The sequence below is a fragment of the Podarcis cretensis genome, assembly GCF_951804945.1.
Source record: "Podarcis cretensis genome assembly, chromosome: 4".
In the NCBI taxonomy this organism is placed as follows: Eukaryota; Metazoa; Chordata; class Lepidosauria; order Squamata; family Lacertidae; genus Podarcis; species Podarcis cretensis.
This window is the reverse complement of record NC_137173.1, coordinates 41,426,244-41,448,953: the sequence shown is the minus strand read 5'-3', so window position 1 is coordinate 41,448,953 and position 22,710 is coordinate 41,426,244. Positions and strand designations below refer to the sequence as shown.

Genomic DNA, 22,710 nt, shown 5'->3' with positions numbered 1-22,710 from the left:
CTTTTCTTATTTCAAACATTACAGATTGTGGACAAAACAGAGTGTTTCCGGAAGTGGCAGAGAGATATTTCTAAATTTGTCTGGCAGGGCAAAAAGCCCAGAATTAAGTTTAAGATATTAACTGATGCGAAAGAAAGAGGGGGCTTTGCCCTGCCAGACTTAAGGCTGTACTATGAATCAGCAGCTTTTTGCTGGTTGAAAGATTGGCTGCTTCTCGAAGACACTGATGTACTAGATCTGGAAGGTTTTGACAATGCGTTTGGTTGGCATGCATATTTATGGTATGACAAGGTTAAGATCAATAAGAATTTCAAGAACCATATTGTCAGAAAAGCCGTGTTTAATGTCTGGACAAAATACAAAGACTTATTGGAAAACAAAACTCCAAGGTGGCTTTCACCATTGGAAGCTAAGGCCCGGAAAAGACTCAATATGGAGGCCAAATGGCCGAAGTATTGGGAAATATTAGAAAAAGATGGAGATAATTGGAAATTGCAGAGTCAGGAGAAAATGAAAGACAAAGTGCGAGATTGGTTACATTATGCTCAGATTAAAGAAGTTTTTAAACTTGATAAAAAGTTAGGATTCCAGGTGGAAAAATCGAAGTTAGAAACGGAACTGTTAGAGCCTAAGACTAAGGTACTCTCAAGAATGTATAACTTGCTGTTAAAATGAACACACAAGATGAAATGGTTAAATCGGCTATGATAAAGTGGGCACAGGACATTGGGTATAATATTATGTTTGAGGACTGGGAAAAGTTATGGACCATTGGGCTGAATTTCACTGCATGTAATGCTTTGAAAATGTAATGAAAATGATATATAGATGGTACATGACCCCAGTCAAACTTGCAAAAATATACCACTTGTCTGATAATAAGTGTTGGAAATGCAGGGAAAGTGAAGGAATGTTCTTTCACCTCTGGTGGACTTGCCCTAGGGTTAAGGCCTTCTGGGAAATGATATACAATGAGCTGAAAAAGGTATTTAAGTATACCTTCCCTAAGAAACCAGAGGCCTTCCTTTTGGGCATCGTTGCCCAGAGGGTGCTAAGGAATGACCGAACATTTTTTATGTATGCAACAATAGCAGCAAGGATACTCATTGCTAAGCATTGGAAAACCCAAGATCTACCCACACTGGAAGAATGGCAGATGCAACTGATAGACTATATGGAACTGGCTGAGATGACTGGCAGAATTCGAGACCTGGGAGAGGAGACGGTGGAAGAAGATTGGAAGAAATTTAAGGACTATTTGCAAAAATATTGTAAACTGTATGAATGTTAAGGAGGATGCTTGATCACAAACAACTTGGCACCATTGAATTAGATAAACTGAACTATGAAGATAAGCTAAATTTAGGAAAAAATCGACTTTTAGATAATGATTAGGCTAAACTAAAAAGTTTTAAAAAGTCAAATGAATATATCTAAAATTTAAGATATAACACTGGAAAATTAGATAAGGTGGGGACAAGGTGATAAATTGCTGAATTAATTTTTATATTTTGGAACGTAGGAGAGGGAGATGTGAGGAAGTCCAAAAAGGATAAGAAAATATGTTATGAAATGTGATGTTTTTTGTATGTTTTGTTTATTATGTTATAATTTAAAAAAAACTATTAATAAATATTATATAAAAAACCCCAACTAAAATGTGCAAAGTTCAATAAGTTCACAAAATCATGTGTACATTAGACTGTTTTGAAGAGAGGACTGGAACTAGAACCTTCTCCTTTCATAGTAGGAAGCTCATCCAGAACCGACTGTACAGTGCTAAATAGATGGTTTTGGTCTAGCCTAGTTTAATGTAAAAGTCAAGATGTACAAATTATGTATTGTATTAATGAATGAAATATTAACATTAAAGGAATCAAGCAAAAAAAATGAATAATACGCTGCAAAGTTTTATAAAACAAAAAGATGATTTAATATGTGTAAGAGACTATTTTAGTTCTTGGCTGATTTTCAACGTATTATCTTAAAAGCACAGTAGGCATTTAGTAACATATTTTATTTATGAAAATATTGTTTCACTTCTTATAGAACACAATATAGTCCAGTACATATCAACAGTACATATTATTCATAAACATCCACAACTGCTTATAAAAATACAGGATTGCATGCAGGCTCGGAGTAAACACATTCAACCAAATTTTTACTGAAATATGGTGTGTAAAATTTAAATAGCTGTTTTCTAAGCAAGAGAAAACTTTTACATTCTGGTAAAGGTCCATCTCACTGCATATTTTTGAATGAAACACTGTGGTGAGCACAATCAGCAAGTCAAATGTGATCTCTTGAGCCCCTAACTCAAAAATCCACCAGCATTTTTAGACTACATACAATGATTTTATTATTCTATCAAACCACATGTATTTTTTCCTTCAGTATGATGAATGTGCATTTGAGCTACTACATTTTGTTACAAAAATATTTATTATTATTTTTATTGGGCTTTTATAAAAGCCAACAGAAGAAAACAGACCTATAAAAAGTCTTCATCTTCAAGAGGTCATCATGTACATCTACAAATTATCTTTATGACATTTTCATAACTCATTGGTTTTTCATGTCTTCATTGCCTGGATCTGATCTAGGTAAAACAAATAAAGTTGATGTTAAAATGCTGTTTTTATTTAATTATATTCGTCATAGAATTCTAGTACAGTGGTACCTCGGGTTAAGAACTTAATTTGTTCTGGAGATCCGTTCTTAACCTGAAACTGTTCTTAACCTGAAGTACCACTTTAGCTAATGGGGCCTCCTGCTGCCGCTGCTGCGCGATTTCTGTTCTCAACCTGAAGCAAAGTTCTTAACCCAAGGTAATATTTCTGGGTTAGTGGAGTCTGTAAGCTGAAGTGTCTGTAAGCTGAAGTGTCTGTAACCCAAGGTACCACTGTAGTATTAAGGCTTCTGAACTATTTTATAGAGCCTTGAAATATGAACTATAACTTGCGCTTCCTTCATAGAAATGTTCTTATGGATCAGCACTAGAGTGTGTAAACATGGATCTTCACACAGCCAAAATAATAAATGGTGCTTCTCTGCCTCTCATCTTTTAGTCTCTGCTGACATCTAGCGGTGTATTTTAAATAAAACACTGTACTCAACTAAGGCCAAAGCTTAGAGCAAAGCTTCTACAAAGCATGCAAAAGAGCTTGCCACTCTATGTAAACCAGTAATTTCCTATAAGAATATTTCATTCCAAAACAGTGATCATTGGAATAAAAATAAATGTTGGTTATATAAATTAATTTATTTACTAAATAATGTGTTATGGGGCAACCCAGTCAGATGGGCGGTATTTAAATAATAAAATAATTATTATTATTATTATTATTATTATTATTATTATTATTATTATTATAAATTAAATGAAGAGAGACAGTATCACTATTAAAGCTCAAACAATGGTAGATATTAAACATTAATTATGATAACTTACACCAAAGGATAGTGGAGGATAATAATGTGGGATGCTTGAATGCTGCATAAAACTTCTCAAGACTCATTCAGTCAATGAGAGCAGACAGCGAGAATGAGACTTGAAAATGCAATTATCTCTAGACCTAGAAATCATCTAGTCATTTTGAAAATTCTCTGGTATGCACAGCATAAAAGCTGCCATATTTTACTAAATGCTTTAGCTTTTTGTAATCTACATCATAATGCTACTTGCTTTCTGTTGTAAACATAAATAAAATAATCATACATTCCACGCTTATAGCATTGTACTCAGACCACAAGCACTATTTTTTAGTCTTAATTTAGGAGTTAACAATACTGCCCATATATTTGCTTAATTTAAATGGGAAGCTTTAAAGGGAGGTATTTTTGCTAAAAAAATAAAGTGTAACACGCAGGGATCCAAATAGCCAGGTTTGATGAGTATACTCACTGTGTAATCTGATCTGATAGCAAAAATAGATTGAGGGAAAAGCAAAATGAAATGACAGAAAAGATTATAAAATGAATGGAAAAGGGAAGCTGGTAATGCAAAGCATGATGAAATGTACCTTGAAGCCAGTCTACACCTTCTTGCAAACCTTCTCCTTTAAGAGCATCACTAGCACTAAAATGAGAAAAGAACAAACTTTTTTTAATGGCACAAAAAAACTAATGAAAAAAGTGATTACATTTTCTACAGTTAGTTAAGATCAAATCATAGCCATGGAAGTATATTTATTGTTAGTGTATGAAGACAGTACATAGCACAGACCAACATGAAAGATGCTGAGATGCTTAGCTGCTGCCCGAAGCAGCAAACCTCAATTTCCTCTTTCTTTCAACCACTTGCAATAAAACAAAATCTAACATGACACCATCACGTTCAGGTTCCCTGCCCTATAAGGAATGCCTAACAAAGTAGAAGCGGTGTTTGCAGTGTCCAGAAGAGAATACAAAAAATTATGTGAATTAGCAAGATCTTCACAAATCGATGGGAATATATGAGAAAATAAGACTACAAGGGCTGTAGCAGCAGTAGAGAAGTAACTGTAAGCACTCCATTTCTTAAAATATTTCTGTCATTATTGACCCTCTCTCTTTCCTCTGGCTCGTGATCTCTTCCTCTCTTTGGCTCCCTTGCTTCTGCCTCCTATTTCATCTGCCTCTTCCCTAAAGTCTAAAGTCTTTACTACAGAGGTAAGGAACCTTTGGGCCATTGGCCATCATCGTTCACTAGGAGGTCAAATTTAGCCCACAAGGCCACTTTTCCCAAACCACACCCACCCGATGCCACTGGTGACATTAGCTGATGGACAAGAGGACAGGGTTTAATCCTGCTTTGGCTGCATGGCCTGTGCCCACCAGTGAACTGGATTGCTCAGCCAAAGCAGCAGGATTTAATCTTCACTCATCAGCTGATGAGTAAGGGAATAAAGCCTTTTGCAAAAGCACTGTTTGAAGTAACTTGTGCTTCTGCTTTAAATAGGCAAGTGGAGAGGTAAGTGGAAGGCAGCAGGGTAGCTATAGAACTTCTGTCCCATACTCCACTGCTGCTGCCACCAACTACCTGTACTTAAAGAGGAAGTATTAGCTTCTCCAAACAGAGGCTTTGCAAATAATTTAAGGCAGCCCCCATGCTCACGTTTCAGCCTCCAGAAGCAGAGTGGGGGGGGGGGACGGACACAAACTTCTCTGTTTCTCATCCTGCACAAGCCTGACGTAACTTGAAATGTTGCACACTTGCCAACAAGTTAGTGAGAAGATAACTTTCCAAATAATAGCAATCTATGCCTTTATCATTGCCCACAGTCTTCTGGAGCAGGGTTTTTTTTTTGGGGGGGGGGTGTATAAGGGCTGCAAGCAGAGGTGAGGAAGGAGAAATATCATTGCTTCAGCGGGTCTTTTCCACTGATGGGCAAACACAGCTTGATCCCACCAATTGTTGCTCTACATCAAGCAAATGGCAAGCTGTCATTTGCTAACACTGGTAGCTTTCCAGAGGTATTCCAAGATGCTGAGATTAATAACATTCTGTCAGTTTCTTGGTTTATCTTAGAAAAACAACCCTGCAAATTCAAACACCAATCTTCTACAAATAGATATTACCATTATACAACTGTGTAACATGACACTGATTACAGCTTGCTTTTGGAATCAGTATTTGTATACTGGTTATCACAGAGTTTTCTTCACTCAATATAAGCATTAGTAACTTAAAACTAATTTTAGTACAAAATGAAAGTAAGCCAATTTTACCAGATATGCCATGGCTTGTCTTTGATGTTCTCCAAAGCCAATAACTGAGATACTTTTACTGATGACACAGCAAACCTGAGGTCCATCTTGTTTGCAAAGAACAAAATTGGTATTCGTCGGTGTTTAAGATCTAGGAGTAACATAATGTTTTGTTAATCCATTCATATTTTATATAAACACATTTTTACAAGGTGACAATATGCCTATACTCCTCACCTGTTAATGCCATCTTTCAAGGTTTTATCCTACTAAGATAGAGACACTGGGCCATGGCATCTCTGGTGCATGTTCCAGTACAGTTCCGAAAGTACCCATCCCCAAAGATGTATGTCTAAGGCTGCAAAGTTTATAATTAAGCTAAGTCCCTATGCTTATAATTAAGCTAAGTCCCTATTCATTAAGAAGCGCTTTCAAAGTGTTTCATTAAGAAGCTCTTCTACAGAAGTTGTAGATATGATACAGGGTTTCAAAATCTCCTATGAGATTGTGGCATATTTGCATGCAGCAAGAATGTAACAAGATATATGAACTGACCAAAATAAGCTTGTTGTGGATTATATCTTGCAAGTACTAAAAGCAGGGATTTATTTTTAAAAACAAAGAGACGCTGAGCCTACTGAGCTCTCAGCGTGTGTGTAGCCGCAACTGCTCATTAGAGAGGAAAAGGCACATAAGAAGGGACACTTCATGTAGTAATAGTAGTATTACTTCACACAGGCGAGAATTTGATTCTTGTTCTGAAAAAAGATTCTGGGGCTGAGATCTGATCATGGTTAAAGCTGCACTTGAAGACAAATTAGTGAAGATATTCCAATCAATAATACAGAATCAGGAAAATTATTTGACAAGAAAAAAACCTAAAATCTAGTTTATAGCTTTGCAGTCAATATATACAGTACAGGGTACAATATATCATAAATATTCCATACAATCAGTAACAATTTCATCAACATCAATCTTATTTCATGGTTTTTATTAAGTCTACTAACATCAGAGAAGTTACTTCCATAGATGTAAAATAACTATATTATGGAATAGAAATACAACCATATATATGACAGTATTCTGTTACTTACAGCTGTTGCTGAAGGCATCTATTTTTAATATAAAAGCCAAATCCTATCTCCAGTGTAGTTTTCAATCTAAGCTTTGAAAATACAGATCTGTCGCTACTCCTGAATTATACAGTTGTTAGATTATTTCCCCGCCCAATTTCAATGTTCAGTTAGATCAAAGTGAATTATTTCAGCCACTACACTGGACCCATCCCATGTAACATAACAATTTATGATTTGTGAAAAACATTTATGGGAGGCTCAGTAACACAACCACTGATATCTACACAGTATGGTTAGGTTATGCAGCCTAACAGTAGTTTTCCCTCCATAGATATTTTTCAAATTAATATATACAGGGAACATTACATTTATTATATTTCTATACATGAATCAATTTCTCCTCTAAAAAACAAAGCCAGTTTTCTCTCACAGTAAATATAGCACAAGCTCCCTTCACACTTCAGCCTCCTCACGAAGTTTGCATGACTTCTCAGGAGGAAAAACTTTGCAGGTGTAGATTTCTATGTGCAAATGTTTTCCATGAATTTTTGGAACCATGCATGATTGGGATTCCAGAATGAATGGATGGATGTAGGCTTTCCCTTACAGGTGTCCAAACAGACATAAGGGGATTAGCTGAGGAGTCACACAAGCTCGGGATGGTGCCAGAGATGCATATTTGCAGTTCCTTCTTATGTGTGAAGAGGGCTGCAGAGATGTGTCTCAGGCCCAACCTGAAGGTATTTGCCTTGTTGGTGAAAATTGTCAGAAACCAATGTAGTAAAATCTTTTACTGAATCGCCCACAAGCTGTTGCAGCACATTAAATTTAGGGGACAAATTCAGAGTTTAAAATTTATGCAAGTTCAATTAATCTCTTATTTCTGAAATTTGTTCTGGTATCCTTATATTAATTTCATCTTGAATTATACTTGTGATACTCCAATTAACAGAAAATATACTGAAATTTTTATTCTAGTTGTCTACTGGGGAGAAAAATAAGGAGGTTTTATATGCAAATACAAAGTTACCAAGAAAATAGTTGTTTCATGTCAAAGACATATAGTAGGAATAGAATTGAGTGAATGATAAAGGATCTTCTCACCTGGATGATTCATGAGAGTGTCAAGTTCTTCTTTGGCCACAACCATTCTTAGTGTGTCATTGCTATCAATGACAAAAATAATGGCCTGGCAATCTCTGTGTGTCATAGAAAGCAAAGAAGCAAATTAGATGCTTCCTAAAATGTTGAGTAACAAAATGAATTAACAGAATCCTACTTCAATGTGCTGTGTGTTACTGTACTAACTGGTAGCAGCATATTCCTTCTAGATTCTTAGAAAAACATTATGTTCCATATGCTGGAACTCAAGCTATTTTCAAAACAGACATGAATCTTTGCTTAGATTTATAAACATAGTACTTCTAAAACAAGGCGGACCAACTTTTCATATCAAGTGAGCTGCAAGAGTACTTCAACATGGAACCTAGTGCCCTGCAGATGTTTTGAACTCCAATTCCCATTATGGTTGTGCTGGCTGGAGCTGGTAGGAATTGTAGTCAAAAGATCTGGAAGGTATGAGGTTAGGAAAGGCTGCTGTAAACACTAGTTAACTTAAAATTAATTACGCATAAGTATTAATTTTTTTATTTTGCAAGCCTATGAATATTGTCTTAAGTCACAACAGAAGTATCATTATCATATTTTGCAATTACTCCCATTCACCTTCATAAATTTCATACAGAAATGATGAGAGACTTGTAGTTTCTACCTCTGTACAAATACTGCAAATTTCAGTCTCACAATAAAAAAGAACTTACTTGTAGTAGTGTTCCCAAAGATTTCTGTATCTACCTTGACCCGACATATCAAACACAGTGAATGACAGACTATAAACAAAAATAAAATTAAATTAAAACTGAAATGCTTTGATGGCTATGTACAATTATTACCCAGTCTACTGAACATAGTAGCGCTCACTTCTGACTCATTATTGAACCACTTATTGATATGCTTTTGATAACAGAAAACTTCATGTTAACTTGTATGCCAACACATCATATTCAATTAAATATCAAAACTGGATACTTAAAAAACAAAAAAGTAACTATTGATTCTTAAGCCAACAGTTGAATTCAAAATAGCACTAAGGAGATCACTCTCTCTACCCCCTACACTCTATTCTGGGGGTTCTCCCAACCCCCCAGAGCTGATTGGTGGGGTATAGCTTCATTGCACTATTTATTTTCTGACTAAGTAAATTGTTTGAGTGAACTCAGTGAGACTTACTACTAAGTAAACATGCTGATACCAGGACTAATTAGGCCTCGGGCCAAGAGGTATCTCACCCTTGCTATAATGCAAGACACTCTTGAAATTGAGGCAACTTTCAGAAGCAATTTTGTTATGGCATGGGGCACGTTGTTCAAACGGAAAAGTCAACAATTCTGCTGGGCCAGCTTCAACCTGGAAGCTGCCTGGCTCCTGGACAATGTTTTCTTTTAAGTCTAGTTAAAGAGACTCTCCAACACTTAAAATCATTAATATGAAAGGCATAAAATTTCAACAGTACCACTTAAATATGTGAGACCTTTTCTACAAGAAATCTGTCTTAGCAATTTGTGATCCCTTCCCCACAGGCTTGTCACAATGACTACACATAGCATTACATCTTCACGCCAAAGCAAATGTTATAGTTAATGCAGCCTATTAGAAAGACAATTCTCTTGTCTAATACATAATTATATAGAATATAAACATAATGAAATAAAAGGGTCTTACCTAGATGTCTTAAATTTTTCTACACTGAATCCTATCGTGGGAACAATATCTTGAGTTTGAGCCTTCAAAAGAAAACAAAATCGTCTTTAAAAATTCATGTTCAGTTTTAATACTAAAAATCAGTAATATATTCTCTCGATCCAAATAAATAATAGTTTAAAATGTCACGTGGCATCATATATTTCCCCCTCGTGGCTCATTCTCATCATGCTAAACTAATGCTGGCTAAGTATGTGAAGAGCTCAGAATATACTAAAATGCTATATACATGCTAAGTAGCAGTACTGTGGATATTTAGCTTATTTAAATCAGTTATTTAATGCAGCATGATGTTTGTGTTGGCAGCAGAGAACAGTAGTACCAATACCTAAACAGGCAACCTATGGATACTGCAGGAATACACAAGCTTTTAAGAAACATTGGATGGTGTAAAAGGTAAATGATCCCTGGATTGTTAAGCCCAGTCAAAGGCGACTATGGGGTACAGTGCTCATCTCACTTCAGGCCAAGGAAGTCAGTGTTTGTCTACATACAGCTTTCCAGGTCATGTGGCAAGCATGACTAAACTGCTATTTACCTTCTTGCTGCAGTGGTAACCTATGCTTTCAAACTGCTAGGTTGGCAGAAGCTGGGACAAAGCAACGGGAGCTCACCCTGTTGTGCGGAATTGAACTGCTGCCCTTCTGATCTGCAAGCCCAAGAGGCTCAGTGGTTTAGACTACAGTGCCACCTGCTCCCTTATTGGATGGTGTAGCAGTAAGACAGCAGGTACATTTTGTTGGATCCAAACTTAGTGATACATAAGAGAAGACTCATTAAAATAAACCATGACCAGGGTTTTCTTGGTCCTCTCCTCTCTCCATAAAACATGGCTCTTCATTCAGCAACATATTGCAATTCCCAAATTGTACAGTTTTGTGGAGTGGCATGGGGATGGCAACTGCTTTGCGAAGGGGACCTGAAAATGCTGCAATGGATGCAGAGCTCAGCCCATGGCCTTTGTACAGTTTGCACATAATGCTCAGTTAAACCATGGCTAAGTGTGAACGAGCAAACATGCAGGTTACTCAGAGCGAAAATCATAGCTACTTTGCTCCTTCTCTGCTATATGGAGCTGAGCCGTGGTTTGATTTAATGTTACATCCAAACCCAGTCTCCTGGTTTGTCTCCCCCCCAAAAATCATGAGCAGTAAACTAAGAGCACACCTTGGCTACAGTTTGCAATTTGTTTGGAATGAGACAAGCCACGAGTGAAGTTTGAACACAATACAACAAAAGAGAGTTTAGCTGCAGGAAGCATGGCAGAGCAAAACCAGGGAGGAGCAAAGAGGCCACAACTTTTGCTCCAGAGAGATGCATGCTTGCTTGTTCATACTTAGTCATGGTTTGGCTTAGCATTTAGGTGCTAGCACGGCTAGTGACTAAGTACTTAATGTTTTCAATCTAATATGGCTTAACAAAAATAAGTGTGACCTTTCTGTACTAGTTGAAAGTAACGAACCAATATGCTAATGTTTTGCTTATAGTTGTTTAACACAATAGGTTTTTGCTGAAATCATGTCAAAGCATAGTATTAACTTGAAAAGACCTTAATGATATATTTATTCTTGCCCTGCATTTAGAGCCGAGGTATCACAGATACTATTTAAGGAAAAGCTATTTAAAGAAAGCTATAATAGCATTTAAGGAACATATACATATCTGCATGTGTGCAAAAGGGTATGTATGTATAAACAGTATTCATATCCAAAGCACTGGTTGATTAAACTTAAATTTGTTTACAGGCCATTGTGAAAACCCAAACATGGGCAGCATAAATCATGTATTTCCAACTATACAATGGATGCTTCATATTAGATCTTAATAAATTCACTTTTAATCTCTGCTATTTCTGAAATATATCCCCTGAGAAAAGGCATGGGATAGTAATGTTTAATATTTTTATTTAATTCATTTTTCTGAGGTCTGCTCTGCTTTTCTATATTAAAACCAATAAAGAGGTTTCCTTCCTTCTTCTTCATTAGATGGGTAAAATTACAATTCTGAACACACTTCCTGGAAAGTAAAACCCCTTTGAACAGCGGAATTTCTTCTGAATAAACATCGATAGATTCCTGAAAACCACACAATAGGACTACCTAAGAAATTGTACAAGCAGTTTAGAATTATACATCATATCAAAAACTAAAAATAATGTGATCTACTTCCAAAAGAGAAAACAGTGTATAAGGATGAATACCATCTTAAACATTAGTATTTCAATATGGTACAAATTAAATCTTTCTATACATGTATCCAAATAAGAGCATTATCTTTACTACAAGATTTGGCAAACAAGCGAGTAACATACTAAAAAGGACTACTTACATTAGATGGTTTTAGCTTGTTAATAATTGTTGTCTTGCCACTATTGTCCAACCCAAGGCACAGAACATGAACTTCTTTCTTCTTCAGACCAAGCCAGCCTGCTAGCTTGTCAAATAATCCCATAATTTTGAGATAATGGCACAGTCAACACCTGTGTTTGCAAATAATGTCTACTTAAAACAATTGAAATTACTGTAGATGGACATGGAAGGCAAAAGTCTTCAGATGCTTAATACATATGTACATACAAATTCCCAAGAGAAAATGTTTTCAATCTGTGTCAGCAGGTTGGTTAATTTAAGCAAGTAGAAGATAAGCTGATTATTTGGCAAGTGTCTCTTGCCAAAGCAGCCTGGCTGCTTATCACTCTGTCTAAAGCATCACTCTTTAGTTCAATGGATACCTGCATTATCACAGATAGATTATTTTGTGTAACCAGGTTAGTGAATTCATTTACAATGATATCTAATGCAATCGACATTGCAAATTCTTTGTTTTACATTTTAAATCCTCCCCCCTTTCATATTTTGAAGGATAACGGAGTTTTAGTTCTTGTACTATTTTTTGGAAAGTGCAATTCAGGCTGGCTTGCCTTTCTTTATATGCGAACTGAATTTCTCCCCCATTCCTAGTATTCAAAAGAAAGAAAGAAAAAAGCAAGCCCTACTGAATTTGCTGGGGCTTAACCCATTTGTAAGAAGGGATGGGATGGCTGCTCCCTTTGCATGCAATACTGAACAAACTTGGTGAACATCCAGTCAACTTGGTGGTAGCTTCTTCCAAGGAGACGTGAACAGGACTGGCTTGTAAATAGGAAGGTGATGAGCTCCTGCCCACAAGCCATTTCACAAGCCCACAAGCCCTCAGAAGCTACTCAGGTGAGGGAAGCAGAACCACCAAAGAGGCAGAGGTGAGGCAGGGCACCTACAAAGGTGGCTTTCCCTGTGGAGTTCCTTCATCCTGACTTGCTAAGAGGCTTCCTGACTCAGCCCAGGTGCCAGAATCATAGAATATGTATGGTGGGAAGAGGTTGTTGTAGCCAGAGTGTTCACTTTTTGTTACAGTCTGGCGAAAACACACACACACACACACACACTGGAAAAACAAGTGAGGTCCCAACTAAAGAAGAATGGCAGCTTAAGATGATGGAATATGCACAGCTTGCAGATTTAACATACAGAATAAGAGAACAAGAAGAACATATGTTTACAGAAGATTGGAAAATGTTCCTTGAATATATGGGGCGGGGGGCGGGGATTGTGTACACTTGAAAACGTTAGCAGCATTAAGATAAATTCAACAGTGTAAAAAAGTTTTGATGGATGTCATAATGGAATACTGAATGGTTTCGTTTATGTAAAATATGCAGGTTTTTATGATATGCAAAATGAACCATGGAAAGAGATTAAGAGAAGTCACTGATACTTTAAGGATGTTTAAACGAGTAAGTTGTAAAACAGAAAATTTAATAATAATTATATATATAAAACACACACACAACGCCCCCGCCCCCGACAATCCTCCTCCCCAATGAAGCTCATGAGGTGAACTTCACCCAGCACTCGCCTCCCTCGCAGGGTTGTTGTAAGGATGAAAGGGAAGAAGGGGAACGAAACTGCCCCTAGCTTGTCGGAAGAAATGCCAGGATAAAAGCCATTAATAATACTAGAGTTCCTCACTGTTCTCTGCCTGACAAGAGAACGGCGCACCCACCAACCCCCCGGGACCGGTTCAGGCTGACCCCTGAGGGACAAGCCTCCGCCCGCGAATGCTCCCCTCGTCCCCTATTTGCCCTCTGAGGGAGAAACAAAACGCCCAACCGCCGCCGGCGCTACTCACGAAGGGAAACGCAGCCTCCGCCGCCGGCCAGGCCTTGGAAGAGCGAGCCCCTCCCGCGCGCACTCTCTCCCGACGCCTGCGTCGTTGCCTAGGAGACGGAATCGACGCACGAGCCGCACCCGCCACGGCTTGGGCTCCACAATGCTCATTATTCTGATACTCTCGACAGCCTTCCGTGACGTCAGTGGATTCTATTGGCTGGATGGGCGGAGGGGGGAGGGAAGGAGAGAGGAAATCGCCCATATAGACTCACACAATCTGCCCAATGTTCAGTTTCTGGAATCGTCCGTTTCCCCCTTTCTGCCTGGAGGGAAGTGTGAGTTACCTACAGAGAGCAGTGCTGAAGAAGTGCTGTAACAGTGTAACTGAGCCACAGCAAATACAGATCTGGCTCATGCTTTGTCTAATTTTGAACATAGTTCGTGTGATATCTTGGCTGCCGCTTTATATTGAGTAGGGAAGAAGAGATGTTCCTGCCAAAGCACAGCTACGTTGAATTTGTGAATTTAAGCGGCTCTTACTTCAGCCGCAGGAAGACAAAAAACCATTTTAACAGATATTTCATGGGTTCTATCTTCAAAAATTGGTGAGATACGCTATACTTTCTTATCTCTATGAGCATGGCAACCCCTGAGGTCTATGACAACAAAGAGATACAGCATTTCTTTTTTTTAAAAACCCTACTGCCGCATAACACTTCCGTTCCTATCAAAATGCTCCATGTGCGGGGCTGGAGTGTTGGAAGGAACCAATGCAACATTTTAAATAAAACAAGCAGGATCCTCTTCGTTGATGTGATAAAATCTTACGGACATAACTTCCAGAAAGACAGCTGTATTATGACCTGCTTCTTCTTATGGCATAAACTGTCATGGCCTACTAAGGATAATGCATCTGATGAAATGGACTCTGGTCTAACAAAGCTTACGTTCTGATTTGTGTATTATATTTAGACTCCACTGCCCCTACATAAAATTCAAAGGGCCACACATAGTTTCAAAGCCTCATAAGAAGCTGTCAGACAGGCTAGGCCAAGAGGAGCTGACTGGCCCAAGATCATTTGCTGGATCTGCCAGAGGACATATTTCATCCAGGCAAAAGCACTCAAGGTGGACCATAGAGCAGGACAAGTGAGAGGTGTTGCCTGGGAAGAGACCTGCTGAGGAAAAGATAGGGAGGCATGGAGGGCCATATTCAGTTCTCAGACCTGAGGTTCTCCACAAGAACTAATGGACCTTTGCCCTCCATGTAAAAAAACAACTAAGCACCACGGTGTGTTGACTCACCAGACTCAGTTTTTACATTCATATGGGTAGTATAAAAGAGAACTGTTGTAAAATTGTTAGTGGAAGTGCAAAGCCTAATATGGACAAATTTGCTCAGGTTATAGGTAACCTATAAAGCACTGCAAATATATTAGGGAACGTAAATACATTAGGAAATACCAGGCAGACTATCAGAATTATCTTCATGTACAAGTCTGAATTAAAGTGTAGGGAGCTTCCTTTTTCATCCAAAGTTCCAGATCAGGCCTACATTCTTAAAAAAATATAATCTCCTGAGCTCAGAAATATAATGCAAACAGAGCCCATTAGAGTTCTGTCTCTGAAACCAGTTTTTCTTCAACTGATTTTTTGACAGATTCTGTGACAGCACAATTATAAATAGCCAATACATGAATTACTGAGTTACATCTGGAACCAGCAGTGTGCTCTTAAACAGATTGACTTAGAAGGAAGCCCTTCAAAGTTAACTGTAAGGTATTCCTAATAAGAATGCTTAGGACTGCAGCCTCCGTCTCTACTAAATCATTTTGGGACTCTCTCTTTTCTTTCTCTTTAGTGGGTAATGATATACAAATTTAATAAACCAAACTACTACATTTATAGTCTCATCCCTTTTTGTAAAACAGGGGTTCCAGAACTGTGGTTCGTCAACCATCAGTGGTCCGTAAGCTTCATCCAAGTGGTCCACAGCATGTCTGTGGATGCACATCCATGGCATCAAATGTTCATATTGATTTTTAATTGTATTTTTATAGCTTATTTTATTTCTTATGTTCTTACTGCATTACAATTTGAATGATATGGAATTACAATTGCCGCAACAGGCAGGAAAATCATTAAGTAATCTGCTAAGACCCTCAGCAATTTTCAAGTGTTCCATGGTGGGGAGAGGGAAGTTTCGGTACCACTGTCTTAAAACAAGCTAGAGAAAAATGGAGGTCATCACCTCTATTTCACATGATAAAAGTTGAAGAAAAAATCTGACCTACTGCATGCTAGAGCCTTCTTGTTTCCCTGCAAGAGCAATACCAGCCAGAGCTAATGACCTTGCTGTTCATATCCTCTCACCTGCTTTGATGCAAGACAGACAGGCTCATAAACCACAGGGGAGAAAGGCCTCTAGCTGTGCTTTTTAAGAGAAACATTTATCCAGCTATCACATAAAGAGACACATGAGACACTGTTATCTGGGAACTTGGTTTGGCACCTGGTCCTAAAATGCTGCTGCTTGGGGTTATTTTGGTTCCTATTGGCTCTAATGCAGGCGAAATTTGATACAATACGTAGCTGGTTTCTTTATGGCCCTTTATGGACTTTTATTAGCATGTACATATCATATTCTGCAAGATTTAGGTGAAATGGGAAAAAAATTCAACTCAGAAATAACCACCAGTACTGTACTTTTATTTGCTAATAAATATCTTAATAAATAGTCTTACTCCATCTGTAAGACCTGATAATGCCTCTTAGGAAATCATAGAAAAATAAAATACAATAATCATCAGTAACTTGTACGTTGTACAAATATCTTATTATGTTGCTCAGCATGTAGCTTTGCCAAACCCCATATTCTTTCTGCAAATAGATGGCATATGAATGCAATTCACCTTAAAACACCCTAGTTATGAGAGCTGAGCATTTTATTATACTACTAACTTATAGGCATGCCAGCACATGAAAATTTACATGGAACATCATATTATCATAGTAGTAGATCTCAAATGAGGAAAATAATAACACCTCTCAAGTAAATGTGGATTACTTCATCTTTAATTTCAAACAGGAAAATGGCTTCATTTCCCCTTGGGACTGCAGATCAGTATGTTAGGCTTTCCTTTGGACAGTTATTCCTGCATTACAATTTAAGAAAAGAAAGGAAAGTGCAAATTAAATCTAAGTGGAAGTATAGTAAAAGGAAATAACTGTAAACAATGGTGCAGACCCAAGGGGAAAACCAAGTCATATTTCTAAAATTGACACGTAGCCCTTCTCTTCAAACCTGGTGACTTTAGCTTGCAATTGTCAGTAAGACACAAACATATACATATTCATAATCTATGATGGGCATAGCTTAATGTTAAAGAGCACAAACTTCCCGTTCAAACTCCTTAGGTGCTCAGATGCATATGAAAAGCAGGAGCAGTGTGTGAGTGTGTGTGTGTGTGATGTCCACAGTCAGATCAATTGAAGATGTTTCATATGAAATGATCAGTGAATGTGCATGCAAATTGGCTTTCTTCTATGAAATGTGAAGCTCTCCCAATTTCGGAGTACTCAGAGCAAATTGCTGGATGAGGGTGAAACGTTGTTGTTGTTGTGAATTGCTGCAGTTATAGTTGACTATAAAAGTGAAAGAAGCAATAGCAAAAAGCAAGAGTTATTTAATATTCAACATTTTGAAAACAATATGGAAAGATAGGTATGTGCTGATGCCACTTACTGGTTGTAAAAAAATTATCTATCTATTTGTTTGTTTGTTTATTAATTGTCATTATATTTAGGTATAATAATACTGCCATTTTGAAGCCATGTACCTTGTGTTTTGAAATTGTTATTTTAATTGCTGTGTAAATAATTTGCAAATATATCATTTAACAAATTTTATGACTGGGCTTGTAAAGCAAATTATTTTAGTATAGCAGTCAAATGAACATAAAGACAAAAAATGAAAAAGTTATTTTAATATTCATATATTTCAGGTGTTGATGAAGCTCAAGGAAGAAAACAAACTAGAAAACAAACTGCATCGTTAACTTTAGAACCATTTCAATCTGTATTTTGGAGAATGACAGCCACATTTCCTAAATGGAGTAAATTTCTTAAAAGTCAGGATCAGGCAAAATATTGGACTTGCAGATGGTTGCTTTTAATAAAATGTAATTACCATACTGAACATTAATTGTAAAGTCTAAAGGTCTAAAAGTTTGGTTCTATTTTATTGGAATATCAGGGTTACTGTATTTATCAGAATGGCCCTGAAACACATTGTAAGTTTGCTTCTACTACCAATGTTTAAAAGAACTGCACATATAACTGGGATCAGGTTCTGCTTTTTATTATTTAAGGTGTTCATTATATAATGATATCAGTTATTCATCCCAGTCTGTTCTGCTTTTTATTATTTAAGGTGTTCATTATATAATGATATCAGTTATTTATCCCAGTCTGTGTCTGTTTCAAAACAAAAAGGAGCTGCTCTTCACAGAACTGTAATGATTGCATATGCAAACATAGTTGTAACTCTATTCAAAAAGCAAAACAAAACAAAATCTCAGACAGTTGAAACCCTTGACAACCAAGGCCGCTAAATGAATAGTGTTAAGATTTTGGACGCAGAAGAAGTTAGCTGTAACTGAGCACTGGACTATGGATTTACCCTTGGACATTGGTTCCCCCCACCAAATGGGGACTTGTAAGACTAGTATCATAGAGCTGCCTGACAATGAATAAGGGAGCAATTCTAAACTCCCAGGAAGGGCAGCTAAGGGGGGCATAGGATACTATGGAATGCCCTCTCCATGGTTAGAGATGAAGAGGTTCACTGCTGGAAACGTTCCTTGCTGCAGAGAGAGTTCCACAGTGTTCACTTTACTCTGCTTCACTGTTAAGTAGTTGGGCAGCAGTAGTTCCACATCTCCCACTTAAAGAAGGGAAAGCGATTTAATCTCCATTCATCAGCTGATGACATCAGCTGATGAGCTAGGCATCACCTGCTGCCTAGGCTGCACAATCCTGTTCTTTACAGAGACAAGGGCAGCACACCCTATGCAGGATAGACCCCTGTCCTGCCCATCAGCTGGCACCACCAGTGACTTGGGCAAAAGGGCCTGGTGGGCCAAACTGGACCTTCTGGCAGGCCAAATTTGGCCCACGAGCCAGAGGCCGTAGGCAACGTAAAGGAGTGTGCTGGGTGTGTGCCAGGCATGGATTCATGTTTTATAAGGTTTTATGTGTTGGAAGCTGCCCAGAGTGGGGGTAATAATAATAATAATAATAATAATAATAATAATAATAATAATAATGTATTCACCTATTTCTCCAATGTCACCCCAAAATAACTGCAAACCTATGCCAGCCCTGGAGCTGTCATAGTTAATCCCTCCTTCTATACAGTCAGTGGGAGGGAAATTAGGAAAAACTTTTCCGCCACAAGAAATATGAGGAGATAATGCTCCTCTTCACTTTATGTATTCACCTGTGCAAGCCTGCCAGGACTTAGGAAGTGGTGGTTCCTCTGCCACAGACTCTCCCCCTGACCTTGAATTGCTTTGCCAAGTTTTTTCAAAGTAATAAAATACATGATAACTGCACTTTGAAAGTCTCTTATTAGGGACCAAACATTTAAGTGCTCTAGAAATAAGCGACGGTAACTTGGCAGATTTTCATGAATACACCTACTCACCCACACTTTTTGCTTTAACAGTAACTAGCACTTCAATTCTAGGTACATCTGCTTTGAAAAACACTCCACAGTGTCAAGGACTTGTGTATATAAGTTGTGGTTAATTGCAACCGTATGAGCATGTCTACTTGCAAACAAGTTCTGCTTGAAGTCACTGGAGAGCATTTCCTTATAATAAATTAAAGATCAGGTTGAGAGTAGGCTGAAAGGCAAATACTTTTGCTTAAATACGTGTGCTTTGTGACTATGGAGAGCCAAGCACATGTCAGCTGGTCCTTGATAAAGTAACAGAAATGTGAATCGCTTATTTTGGAAAACTTGACACAGAAACAATAGATTAGAGGTGGTATAAGATTGCATCTTCTCTTACATTAGACACTCCTATATAATTCTATCTTGCCATTTTCAGGTAGAGATTTTTTGGGTGTCATGGCCCAGGACCCAGACATATATGGTACTCAGGAAGTTCTTCAGTGAAGCAGGAGCCTGATGAGCTCAACCCTGTACCATAATGGGAAGCAAGAAGACATTTCCATGAATAGTTTTACTGAAGAGGATGAAGAATAATCACTGGAGACTTCATCCCACCCATTTCTCATCCCTGAATTCACATCCCTTCCAGCATCTATTAATTCAGTCCCTGGCATCCTGTGTTCATTGCCACATTGCAGTGGGTATCCCAAGACATGTATTAACATTGACAGAGTATAATTAGTGTAATTGTGGGCTAACTTCAAATAACACACACCTATTTGCACCTCAATAGGTTCCTAATGTGGGGGCATCTCTTTAGGCATGGATGGGCAACCTGTGGCCTTCCAGATGTTACTGACTCCCAACCACATTAGCTCCAGCTAGCATTACCAAGAGTCAGGGAAGGTGAAAGCTGTAGTCCAACAACATCTGGAGGGCCACAGTGTCCCCACCCCTTTCTTAAGGCTGCTAACTTGCTAGCATTAACCCTAAGGAGAACTCACAGTGTCTCCAGTCCAAGATTCCTGCCCAATTGTTACAGAGAGGTGGAAGGTGCCCTCCACTATGAGTAAGTTTCACATATCATAAATAAATGATAGTGACAATGTAAACAGTGACTTTATAACTTCCATTCATACTGCTTGTGCAATCCTTGAGCAGGGAACTTGCACATCTCAGCACAGCTTAGATGTGCACACAGGAAATCTGAACAGAAGATTCCCAAGCCAATTACCATTTTGTAAATACAACAAAATGATAAATATACGGAATGCAACAAAAAAGGTAAAGTAGGAAGCTTGATATAACTGTGGATTGATATTTTTATTATAAAAGTTTCAACATCCTGAGGTTAGATTCATTTTTTTTTAAAAAACAACTCTATACATTTATAAAAGTGGGTGGTATGCTTGTCTCAGTAACACAAGTTGAACTGGGAAGGCTCAGATATGGTGCACATTGGGAGGGGGAGATTGTTCACATGAACTGTTTTTAATATTAAAACATGATTTAAAATTTCCCTAGTGTTTAATGTAATTTATTTAAAGGCATGACAACATTACTGATCTGTTTCTTGGAATACAATAGCAACATTTAATATAACTTACTTTTCCATATTTTATAATATGGAATATATTGTATGTCTTTTGTGAAGGGGAAAGGGAAGGTTCCTATCAGACAACATCTGAGAACACTAGAAAAATATTTAGCAGCTCTTAATAGTGATGATTGAATAACATTTGGGTAGCACTTGTTTAAACTTATCAAGTGAAATTACTGTAAAAGGAATTCAGTTTTGATACTCTTTTAATATAGTTAGTGCCCTTCAGAACCTGCAAATGGGAAGATCCAATATGTGCCAGTCCAGCATATGAGGTTAGTTCTCATTAAAAGCAAAAAGTCTTGAGGTTGCATTTTAAGATAAGGCAGGATGCCTGTAGTGATCAAAACATAGCATGTAATCTTTAAGACGTAAGCTTCATTCTTCAAACTCTTCATTCTGAAGTATAACTGAAATACACAGGAATATTTAAGAGCTGCTGAAGAATAAGCATTTTGGATCATTGCCTTAAAAGACACAAACCAGCTATTCTTTCTTTGAAAATTAAACAATGGATGCCTAAATCCATTCACCCTGATCCAGCAAGGTTTTCACACACAGGGCACCCTTTTTGGATCTGAATTCATGTGTACTGTACAAAACAATGCTATGGAAGATGGGAGAAATAATCCTGGGAATAGGTGCAAATGACAGCCCTGTCAAGATAAAACAGAAGCTTGCATTAACTTTGAACACATCTTTCTTTGTAGTCAGGATGGGGTGGCCATGCAGTTCTTTGGTGGGAGTCAGAGCTGACCAATTCTGCCACACTTTGCATAAATAAGATGCTGATTGAATTTCGACAAAATGAAACCAATGCTTAAGCTACCTCAGCTAGGTTTCTGTGCTACAGACCTTCCCTGAACACAGGTTTAACCCAGGCTTCCTCAACCTCGGCCCTCCAGATGTTTTGAGACTACAATTCCCATTATCCCTGACCACTGGTCCTGCTAGCTAGGGATCATGGGAGTTGTAGGCCAAAAACATCTGGAGGGCCGAGGTTGAGGAAGCCTGGGTTTAACCCAACACAGACTTAAACCAAGTGAAATAAATGTGCTGATGAGACACAGGATTTTGGCCTTTGTATTTCAACGCTCCTATGCAGGTCCGGTGCTCAGCCATGGAAATATTCCTTTGGTGCTCAAGTTACCCAAGTTTGACTGAACAAAAGGGAGGCTGGATGGAAAATATACCCATCCCCTATTTTTCATAGGCCTTCCATGATGTCTACGTGTGTGCTCAGAGAGAAGGGGACACTATTAAGCCCAACTGGGAAGGACATTGTCCCCTGTTTACAAAAAAAATTGGTAATGTGTTCAGAAGCAAATGGTAAAATGCGAATCCTCCGTTTAGATAATGATATTAATAATGATAATAATAATAATAATGATATATGCACTTCAGATATATAATTGGTCTAGGTCAAGTTCTCTAAAATAGTACCACAGGGTTTTTAACTGAAAGAAAATATGCAGTCCCTAGTTAAAGGAGAACAAAACATGTGAGAATATCTTACCAACATTGTTATTTATGCTGTCTTCCCAATCCAATGATTTTTAATATTAAATATTAATATTTTAAAAACTGACTGTAATGTAGAAGCCTTCTCTTACACACTGGCACACACTCTAACAGAGGGATTTGGCTAGAGCAAAGAGCCTTGCTACTCATTGATGATACTTTATGCCATCA

General features: G+C 37.9%; 1 protein-coding gene across 2 annotated transcripts; it reads right to left on the bottom strand.

Moving 5' to 3' along the window:
* Positions 1–1,909: 1,909 nt before the first annotated feature.
* ARL6 (ARF like GTPase 6) lies at positions 1,910–13,899 on the bottom strand. Of its 2 annotated transcripts, none has more exons than XM_079974684.1 (8): positions 13,758–13,899; positions 11,919–12,069; positions 9,552–9,613; positions 8,591–8,659; positions 7,875–7,969; positions 5,713–5,842; positions 4,026–4,081; positions 1,910–2,602 (listed from the first exon to the last, which is right to left on the bottom strand). In XM_079974684.1, exons 2-8 carry the CDS (start codon positions 12,039–12,041, stop codon positions 2,577–2,579), a joined length of 561 nt encoding a protein of 186 aa, XP_079830810.1. In that variant the 5' UTR covers positions 12,042–12,069; positions 13,758–13,899; the 3' UTR covers positions 1,910–2,576. The 2 variants fall into 2 exon arrangements, with proteins under 2 accessions (XP_079830810.1, XP_079830811.1); XM_079974685.1 differs by lacking the exon at positions 13,758–13,899 and adding an exon at positions 13,474–13,690.
* Between the last annotated feature and the right edge of the window lie 8,811 nt (positions 13,900–22,710).

What these genes read in the sequence shown, in the direction of transcription:
- ARL6 (XM_079974684.1), bottom strand. Translation starts at nt 12,041, where the DNA reads ATGGGATTATTTGACAAGCTAGCAGGCTGGCTTGGTCTGAAGAAGAAA. An exon ending in CACTCTCATGAATCATCCAG is followed by an intron (nt 5,843 to 7,874) that starts GTGAGAAGATCC and finishes TGTTACTCCTAG; the next exon opens with ATCTTAAACACCGACGAATA. An exon ending in GACAAGCCATGGCATATCTG is followed by an intron (nt 4,082 to 5,712) that starts GTAAAATTGGCT and finishes TTCTCATTTTAG; the next exon opens with TGCTAGTGATGCTCTTAAAG.